Genomic DNA, 10901 nt, shown 5'->3' with positions numbered 1-10901 from the left:
GTCCATATAAACACAGCATTTTTTATGAAAATATGTGTTCCTGTTGATTTTTACTAAATGCAGCTTATGATGCACAGAGAAAATTCCATTAATCTTCACTGAATTGAGGTAGTGGCAGAGGTCTCCGTGGCACGTCTATCAAGCTATCTGCAATACTATCATTAAAGCTAAGTGGGAAAGTATGTTTTCTAATCTAGGTGAACTGACCCTTTAATCACAATGGAATTACCTAATTGGGCATTTGTGTAATGGAGGGCTAAAAGAGCTGTCGCTGCTTTGACTCATTAAAGATGATGCTGTGACCTCTGGTGATGAACTCACCTGAAGTGCTTCTTGTGGCCCCTACCGGTCACAAACATGCACACCTCCTCCTCCGTCCATTCACTCAAAAGCTTTCTCAGCCTTTGAGAGGCTTTTGGAGGACAGAAGTCCTGGACTATTTGTTCTGCAGATCGGGGCGTACGCTGTACTTATGTTGAAGCATCCTCGGAGAAAGCAATAATGATAGAAGATGATGATAACTTGAAATGACACAGCTGTGCTATGACAGTCAGTATTCAGGCAGAGAGCCAAACACACACACACAAACACGTACAGACACACACACACACGCTCACGCCATTTGTTTGTGTGTTTTGGCCATCTGAAGGCCTAAGGAGATCCTAAGGGATCCTGAGGGATAATAGCCTGTAATCCTGTCAGCAAATGGACTCAAATGAGGCGAGAGAAGAGGCAACCCAATTACCCGCCCCCTGATACTGGCAGGATTATTTAGTATTAGCATATGTGTGAAAAGGCATCAGGCTATTTAGTTTGGCTCGATGTGTACTGAAAGGAAAGAAGTAGGAAGAGAAGGATGGTAATAAGCAGAGTGATTTAGCTCAGCCTCGCTATGTCTCTTCATTCACATTGAAAAAAAGTTGCCTGTTTGCCTTTCCATTAGTGACAGCTGGGGATGTTTAGATGGTAAATGGAAATGATCATCATTGTTATATACACAATATACATGCATGGAGCAAACAGGCTGTATGTGTAGCGTTTATTAACACTCTTTATGTTCTATAACATTGTCCACTGAACTGTAAAGGCTGCATTCATCTGTGATTAGTCTATTTTATGCATATTTGCATATTTTGTTGCGAGCAGTTCTCAGTCATTTCATATTCATAAACATTCAAAGTTCATGCAAGAAAACAGCAACTGATACATGATGGCAAGAAAATTGAATGTCTTTGGGTGGTGGACAAAAGAAGACATTTGAGGACATCATCTTGGGCTTTGGAAAACACTCATTGACATTTTTCAAAATTTTCTGGCATTTTATGGACACCTGGTCGGGATTAATAGATACTTGCAACCCTACACACAAGTTTGACCACTGGAGTTTCTTTGGTCCGTGTTTATTGTCCTCTAATAGCCAATAGACATGTTCCCTGACTATCAGTATGAATATTCGCTGAACAACTCACTGACTCTGTGTTTCTGTGTATACAGTTTGAGTGCAAACAGTTAAGTGAAGTCTCATCTAAGATTGTCGCTCAAAGCAGTTCCAGTTCCGTTTTTCTACTTGTCTATCTGTTTTTTTTTGTTGCTGCCTCCTGACAATAATGAAATTCAGAAGAAGTTTCTCTGATTTTGAAATTTAAGGCGTCATCTGCATCATTGATTGCGCCACGTAGACCCATCTGTCTCTGTTCACATTCGTTTGTGTCTTTGTGGGGACTGTGTTTGTACATTCACGCTTCCTATTTGCATACATTGGAACCTATTATTCATGACAAACATCCTTTTTCCCCACAAATTCTGGCCTAACTTAACTTGGGAATTTACCAATGTACGTAAGTTCTTACTTCTGGAAAAAATCGCTAAAAATTATCCTTAGATGTAAAAGTGTTTGTCTTCATTATGTGTTTTTATGTCTCCAGCCATTTGATTGGCTGGTGACCGGTCTAGTGTGTAACCCTAATGTACTTCTCACCCAGTGCATGCTGCAGTGGCATCCACCCACTATAACCCTGAACGCGATAAGAGCTGCAGTATAGAGTATGTGGTGTACCTGTGTGTGGCTGCAGGGACCTTTTCCTGCTTTTTCATTTGCAGTCTATATGTACTTTGGTATCCAGGAAACCATGGGAGTCTGTTAGATTGTAAAACGGCATGTAATATTATGATTGGCTGCCTAATCAGTGGGTGAGGTTGCTTGTTTAAGGCTGAAGCGGAAGTTTGCGTCTTGACTTACTTAAAGGCGGCGATGCTGGGTAGTTAGTTTGCAGTGCTGAGACAAGGGTGTTAATTCTGGTTGAAGGCTTGTTGTATGTTTATATCAGACCATTACTAGAGTGTGATGTCAAAACCTACCAGGTGTAGATGAAGGCTAATTGAACAGAGCAGTTTTCCTCACCACAATACTGAATTCTCATCTCAACCCTCCCAAGCGTGAAGACTGCCAATCAGCCAGACTTGACTCCAGCTAAACTTATTTGCATATTCATTTGTTCCTTTGGCAAAAGGTTTGTTAACATGCAAAGTCCGAGACTCAGAGTGACACCGTGTCTGCTGTTGTTTTGATAAGATTGATGAAGCACTTGACTCTCCACCGTCTACTTAACAGGAGCTGTGAAGGATTTAGCTTTTATTTTTCTCTCCTTGAGTGATTTAGCACGTTAAAGAAACAAAATGCAATATCGGCCAATTAGGCTGCTCCTGGTGGGGATTTACAATTAAATCAGTTTGTGGGATTAGTTTAGGGGGTGGGAGGGGGTGATTGTGGTTATTTTTAAGTAAACCTGCCTACCCATTAAAAGACATATAGATATTAGGATTAAAATTGGGCTGAATTAGACTGTAAGCTTGTATCTTCTTCATGGGCTAACCTCTGTTTTAACAGCATGTCTGAAGAATTTCAGTCTGAAACAGAACTACATGTTGAAATATAACACAAGAAAAACTATCTATATAATAATTGTATTGTTTTTATTGGGCAACATCTAGAGAAACACTGCACAAACAGTGAGTAGTGTGTTTGATTTTTGTCCTGTTATGAACTGCTGGAAAACTGGGCAGTTTATGACTACAGTTGGATAATTAATCAAACGACTAAGACAAGAAACTCAACATATGAGGCTATGCATTATTTGTATATAGCATGTTGACTTGACTTATTCAGTAGTCTAAGAAGTGTTGAAGCCTCACTAGTATTATAGTCTGTTTGTAACATTAATGTTAACAAACATAACGTTAGCCCCCCTGACTCTCTGTCTTCATGAGTCCAGTGACTCTGATAAGCCCCAAGGTTAAGCACGAACTTACAAATTATTGTACAAATTATTCTTGTGAAATAAACAATTTAAAAATATTTAGGCCTATTTAAAAAAATCCACTGCAAATTAAATCATCTTTAACCATTAATTTAAAGTTATTATTTCTGTGTACTCGTTGTTTTATTTGATGGCCTTGCTGCCCCAGCCTTTGGCCTTAGTGCCAAAAAAAACTGACAACAAGGCCAAGAGGCTTTGCCTCTAAAATGAGCAAACTCTAGGCCTGTATATAACCAAAACATCTAAGAAATCCTTCACATTATAACCAAATGTATCTTACTTTATACATCTTGACCTTCACCGAGTTAATGCACTTGCAGACAGCTCATAGAAAAGGTCACAGTCCTCAGCCTTAAGATTCATCTGTTTGTCACTAGTTTCATACTGTAGCTCGTAGTTTTTAACGGCCTTTTCATGTGTAGCAGGTGCTTCTCTCTCTTCCTCTTTTTTTTCTGGATGGTGGATTGAGATTGAAACAAAAAAAAGGAACCTTCAAGAATGATGACATCTTTTCCAGTGTTTGGTTTTATTGGGCTATATGAAACACTGGGTGGTTAAACCACCCAAGTGTGGCTGAAGGTCCCAAATATTCATCCACAGGTCACTGGCATGTGGTAAAGTTTGTTTTTTCAAAGTGATTTTGATACCTGACAAGCTGATACACCTCAAGTTTGACCTTTGTATCAACTTTTTGAAATTGATATAAAGGACTACAGGTGTATGGACAAAAAAGATTAAAAGAAGTTTAATAAGAATTCTTTACACTAAGCTGCATTTTTACTGCATGTATAATTGACTTTCTCCACTTCCCCCAGATTTATTAAATTGTACATTTTAGTTCAAAATTAGCTGTTATCTTATTTTCTGTTGCTTACTTTGATGTAAAGTTGATTGCATAAATGTAAAATATCTTAAAACCAGGATATCTATCACAAAATTTGGCCTCAAAAATACAGTATCCATCAGGCTGCAATTTTTATCATAGATTTTGCTGCTGGCTGGCATTTGACCATTATATATTTTGAGGCATTTTTCAGCATAGCTGACAATAAAGGCTGTCCCAGTTTTATGTCCTGGCAGAGGTCATGCCTGTTGTCTACCTGAGTCTGAACCCTCCTTAATCACGGAGAAAACACACCGTAATCACAAGAGCAGACAGAGAGAGGAAAGACATAAATGAGGGTAAATCAAACCTCCTGAGCTGCAGACAGTGAAAGAACAAAGAGAAAAGAGAATGTTCCTCTGGCCCCAAGATTAGGAAAGTGGGACAGTTTGTCTAGTGGTCTCACTAACAATACCGTTTCTTCCTGCCTTGGTGACAAGACGCGGTCTCAGAGGGGCACCTCTGACCACTCGTGCAGGGTTATTGCTTATCAAAATACCAATGCTCCCTAAGCCTCCGATAAGCTTCCAATAACGTACGCTATAAAGGAAACTAGCCCAACTAATGAATTTAGTTGTTCCGATACTGATAATATTATTAAAAACTGCCTCCAGTACTACCTAAAATTCTGCATCGGGTATTGGTGAGTCTATGCACCAGTCTGACACCATGTAACATATTTGTGCAGAAACCGGACCCTGCTATTTGCTGCAGTATCACATATGCCAAATTTTATGGTCAGTGTAAAATACGACGATAAAGACCCAGACAAACAAGAATGGGAAAGAATTTCATTTTTCACTTTATAACAGTTAGAGGCCTGAGTTCTCTAATGCTTACTGATTGTTGCTGAAAACGAGGTGATATATCACCGTGGTAAATATGGCCCTTTCCAACTTCTTTGGGACATTTTGCAGGCATCAAATATAGAATGAGTGCATAGTTACAAAAAATAATAAAGTTAATCAGTTTGAGCATTAAATATCTAGTTTTTGTACTGCATTCGATGGAATCTAAGTTCAAAAGTTTTGCAGATCATTGCATTCTGTTTTTATTTACATTTTATACAACATCTCAACCTTTTTAGAATTGAGTTCTAGGATGGCAGCTGTTGTCAGCTTGGAATCACAGCAGTTGCAGCAAATTTCAATGGAGACCCAGAATGATGGCAAAAGCAGAAAAATACTCACAGAAATGTCTCACACCACCTCTTCAGCGTAATACACTTTAACATTGATCCATATGTTTAAAGCAGTGCTTCTGTCAAGTGCTGTTGCATCCTTGTAGCTCTGAAACTCTGCTGTCAGTAGCATGTTTTAATGGCTAAGTGATGATCATTTACAACATACAGATCAATGGGTTTGAAGTGGATTAAGGGGCATGAGTGGTTTGAGAGGTTTGTCCGAATGTTGTGTTCCTAACTCATTTTGTCATCACTGTGGGGCCTTGTGCAATGGTTTGGTATGGTTTTAGGTGCTGCTGGTGGAAAAAAAACTGCGCTAAAAAATAATGATCTGCTTGCGTTGTTCCACTGTTAGCCATGTCAACATGTCGTAACAGATCTGTAAAATCTCAGTTCACCACTGATCCGAAACAAAGTATATTTACCTACAGCTCCTGACAGAAATCTGACAAGAAAAACTTGCACTCAATTTCCCGTGCAGTCAAATTTAATTTCTTATTTCTTATTTAATTCCATTTCCATGTGGATAAAAAGAACAAATGCTCTGAAAGTGAAATTTGTTATTGATTCTCCCTGTTAGGTTACTGTGTCAAGAAGTGTCAGGTGATACATTACATTGTTCAGAAGGACAATTTTAACTAACATACTATCAGAATTAAGATAAGGTTAGTTATAACCTCTAGAATCTGTGCCCTGTGGTGCATTTAGAGATATTTCTGGTGGAGTGGTGTGTCTGGGTGCTGAGCTTCATTGATCAGCAAATGTGAGGAAGGAATTTTAAGTCCTTAGTTATAAGCCCTTTTTCCATCTTCTTTCCATGGATCCGACAACCCGCATCTCCATTATCCATTTGCCTGCTCACCAAAACTTTGCTCTGGCTGCACAACGGTAGTTAACATTATGTATATGGCTTGATTGTGATATTAGATAAAATTAAATAATTACAAATGAAACACAATGCTGTGACGTTGTTGCAGTAAAGGGATAGTTCACCAAAAAATGAAAATTCAGCCATTATCTACTCACCCTCATGCTGATTTAAGGTTGGGTTTAGTCTTTTAGACAACAAAACACAGGAGTTTCACAGGAAAACAGTGCTGCAGAATCTCCCAAACAATGTAAGTGAGTGGTGACCAGTGCCTCTATACTGCTCATCTGGTGAAATCCCAAAGTCTCCCAAAGCCCTAACATGCCAAGTTGACTGAAAAATGTCATTGATACCATGTTTTTAGCCTGAACCTTCACGGTAGATCCTTGGCTTGGAGCCACATTTATGTGCACGTGCACATTGTCTGAACTGTGTGTAGCATGTCAGGACTTTAGGAGACTTGGATTATGCCAGACAAGCAACAGTTTGAAAACTGGTCATCATTTAGTTGCATTGTTTGGGAGATACTGCATCGCTAATCTCCTGTGAAACTCCAGCAGTGTTTTGCAGACTAACAAAAAAAACCTGGCCGAGCCATGTTTCAGGTCCACCCAAAAAATCCTGAACACAGAAATAGCGATCAGCAGTTTACTGGTGTAACTCCAGAATTCAGTTCTACATAGTTCTGTGTTTTCACGTGTTTTCAGCAACTTTGTTATAACATGCATAACGTGTTTAGAAGACAGAACTCCTTTTCATTACCTTTACACAGACTTTAAAGCAAGTGATAGTATCTGATCTGTTATTTGTGCCTACAGACGATCATTTGACCTTTACCAGTGGGAGTGTGTTTATTCAGGATAAAACTGCTTGTTGTGTCAAATGTGTTTATCATGAGCACACACATCACTCACTCATTTCTCCATTTTTTCCCTCCTCCTCTGTATCTCTGTCCAGCTGACAAAAGCAGCAGTAGCAGCGTGGTGAAGCAGGGTCAGATGGAGCAACGTGAAGGGCCCCGGGGCCGCTGGACACCCTGCCATGTCGAGCTGACACCCTGCGAGCTCCGGCTGTACACTCTGGACAGCAGTGCCAACCGCCAGCTGGGCACCGCCTACTCTCTGTCACACTGCCAGAGCGTCATCTCACCAGCTCCGTGCAGCCAGCCCGGCCAGATTACTCAACCCGCCGATCAACGCACGCTCCAGGCTTTGTTCTTCAACAGCACACGTCTCCAGCTGAGGGCGGCCAGCCAGTGGGAGGCCATGGAGTGGAGGCGAATGATATGGGAGAAGGTGCAGGCAGCCAGACCTGTGAGGCAGGAGAACCGCCAGCGAAAGACCGGCATGGAAAACCAGCAGGTCGCCAAGTTTCCTGCACCCATGTCGCCCTCCTCGTCGCCTTCTCCATCGGGGCTTGACACCCGGCCTGATGGAGAGAGCGACACCCCCACCTCAGCAGAGGCGTCGCTTTCTCTTCAGTCTAATCCTGCTGTCGTGAGCAGACCCACCACTTTACCTCTGTTCACCCAGCGCTGCCAGGACATCCTCAAAGCGGGCGTACTCCACCAGCTGGTGGATCAGAACAACTGGCGGGCCTTCACCTTTGTCCTGACCAGATCTGCTCTCCGGGCCTTTCCCACTGAGGGCCGCGGGTCTGTGTCCCAGCCTGTCCTCCAGTACTCCCTGGCGTCCTGCTTGGCCGTGCAACATGACAACCAGGAGCCAGAGAACAGAGAGGCGTGGACGGATGACGGGGACAGCTTCCAGGCAGTCTTCCCCAAAGAGGTGCTGAGACTTCGGGCAGACAATCAACTCAAAGCCCAGGAGTGGGTGGAGGCCCTGCGGGAGGCAGTAGGAGCACAGAGGCCTGCCCAAGAAGACGGAGGAGAATCGGGAGAAGGAGCTCCAGGCCTCCAAGGCGTGCTGCTGAGATCAAAACCGTCCCGGGACAGGAGACAGCGGGAGGCCCAGAGAGCCAAGCGGCAGTCAGTCACCACCAGTTTCCTCAGTATCCTCACCTGTCTGGCTGTGGAGAGGGGGCTCACTGCGCAGAGCTTCAGGTGTGCAGGTAAATGAGAGACACACACACACACACACACACAGACTCAGAAAGTGTTTCCTCTTTTCTTTTAGCCTAATTAGGGTCATAGGTTGTGTGTCATATGTTTCCAACACAGATTTATGCACAGAGGTTAGAAATTTCAACATGGCATCCAGAATCTCAGGACACACCCAAAACATTGTGTGTTCAAGGTGTAGAGATGCATTTTCACACTGGGCTTCACTCTTGTTCTGATACATCATCATCTTGCATTGCAACTTCATCAAGAAGTACAACTTTACTGACATTGCCATTAAATGAGATTAGACCCCATTTTAACAGGAAAAAAGGAAGCAGGAAAAATGGGAGTATAATGTGTGGTTAGGCAGAGACATGAAAGTGAAGAAGGAAGATATTGCCTTTCTAGGAAAAGTTATGATGTGGTATTGAAATGTGTTTTTCTGCACAGACATAAGAGGGCCGTTTCATGTCTCAAGTTTTCTTGAGAACAACTGATACTAGCTAATAGACACTAATAGGGGTGTCACAATTCTCACTGATGGCTATGCCATTGTTAGACTACAGCAGGGATACTCAGCTTGCTTTGTCCAAGGGCCAATTTGGCAAATTGACAGCAGGCCAGAGGGTTAGTTAATAAACAAATATTACTAATGATGTTATTTATCAGTTTGAATTATAAATAAAATTTTCTTGCATTGCAGTCAGACAGGAACAGTGCAGTGAAGCATGTTTTGACTTTTCATACAGCAATTGTCATTTGGCAAATTAAATATACGCAGAAATGAATTGTCACCATTAATAGCTTTGGTACTCAATGTTAACATTGTGTCAAACATATTTGATATGAAGCAAAAATGTTTTCTTTTGTTTCATCACAGCATTTTCATGTTGAATAGATGTATGAAGGATGTTGTCTCTTTACATCCACTTTTTCCTGTCAGTCAGTGGTTTTGGGTATTTTTCAGTATTTAGTCTTTTACCCTTTTTCATATCCTGAACTGCTGCAGCCTTTCTCCCTCCTTTATTGTTACTCCTGTTAGCCTCCATGCCAGGCCCATGGACAGCCCCATAAATGGCAGGCGGTGCTTTTACTCTCCCTGGGTGTGAAACATGGGCTTCCTCTCTCTCGCTCGTAGGAGGGCTTTGAATAATCACCGCTCACCTCCCTTTTTATTTGTAACAACTGGCTTATTAATGCAGGGCTGTTTGAAAGGCCAGCTGAAACAGGAACAAGGACAGAGGCCGTCTGGGGGCAACTGATGATAATTGGTAGGCTTAAAGCACCGGAGGAGAGGAAAAATGGATGAATGAATGAATGAGAACGAATGAAAGCGGCCTGGGGATGCTACAGTGGTCAGGCTTGATCGTGGTTGTTTGATTGAAGGGTTTCAGGGTAGAGATGGATGGGAGGGACAGCTGGATACGTTCATTTTCTATACAGAGCACACCTCTGCTCACTCAATCCATTTATTTCCCTCCTTTCCTTCCTTTCTTTCTTTTTCCTTTCACCAGTTCATTCAGACTCCCAGCCTCTCCCTCTTTTTGTCTCCCTTTCTCCCCATGTCCCCCCTCATTTATTTGACTGTATCCCTTCTTAGTCTCCTGCAGTGTTACTCAGCAGGTCCTAAAAAAGTTCTTTACACCATTAAAATCCAAGGCCTTAAAATTTTATTGAAGTCCACAAGTTATTGTTTAAGTTTTTGTGTTTTTATAGGTTTATAGTTTTCCTTTCCATTTTATCTTCAGTTTGGTCTTTACATTTCTCACCAGCTATAAGTACAAGCCATAAGAAACCGCTGTGTGCTTCCTTCTTCTTCTCCTTCCAGCTGCCACAGCTTCTTCCCTTGTCTCCTGTGTTCACTTTGGAGTGGTGGTGGGGATGGGGCAGTCGGGGTGTGCTATAGCCAAACAGTAACAAATATTTCAAATCAGAAATGAGTCTTAGTTGCATTTTAAGGAGTAAGCTTTATGTCTAATCGCAACAATGATGTTAACAAATAAATCAGACAGTGCACAAGTAATTTAGTGATATCCATGGTGCTGACTTGGGTTAACCATTGGGAGACTCTGCATGCTGGTTTGTCAGTATCACTTGTCTGTGTTTCAGGGCTCAACAGTAAGGCTTGCTCACTTGCCCAGGGCAAGTTAAATGCCATTTTGGGCCAGTAACTTTGCAAAAAAGAATTGAACTAATTCTTCTTTCTTTTTTTATTATCATATTAAACTGAATATCTCTGGGTTTTAGACTGACAAAATTAGGCATTTAAAGACATTACCTTGGACTTGGTTGGACGTTATTTTCTGACGTTGTATGGAAGTTGCGCCCCAACATGACAATTAGTAATTAAGTTTAGTCTTTGTTGTCATTTGATTACCTCTAATAAGTAAAAAAGTTTGTCTAGGGGCAAGTAAAGTATATTTCTGACCAACTTGTCTGACCGGGCAAGTGAAAAAAACAAATGTTGAACTCTGTGTTGTGATGCATTTTGTTGCATTACATATTTATTGTACAACAATAATACACTGACTCTCAGTTTAGTTTAAAAATTAAACTATTCATGTTTTTTTTTTTTTTTTAAGTTTGTA

General features: G+C 41.3%; 1 protein-coding gene across 2 annotated transcripts in view; it reads left to right on the top strand.

The window, feature by feature from the left end:
• Positions 1–10901, top strand: part of plekhm3 (pleckstrin homology domain containing, family M, member 3) — a 51219-nt gene that overhangs the window by 6802 nt on the left and 33516 nt on the right. For both annotated transcript variants that reach the window (XM_084724825.1, XM_084724826.1), the window contains exon 3: positions 7209–8321. In XM_084724825.1, the coding sequence (XP_084580951.1) occupies positions 7209–8321 (1113 nt within the window). The remainder of the gene's footprint in view (positions 1–7208; positions 8322–10901) is intronic.

Source organism: Lutjanus erythropterus, chromosome 8 (genome assembly GCF_056507025.1).
Source record: "Lutjanus erythropterus isolate fLutEry1 chromosome 8, fLutEry1.hap2, whole genome shotgun sequence".
NCBI classification, from domain to species: domain Eukaryota; kingdom Metazoa; phylum Chordata; class Actinopteri; order Lutjaniformes; family Lutjanidae; genus Lutjanus; species Lutjanus erythropterus.
This window is presented reverse-complemented; position numbering and strand designations above follow the sequence as displayed.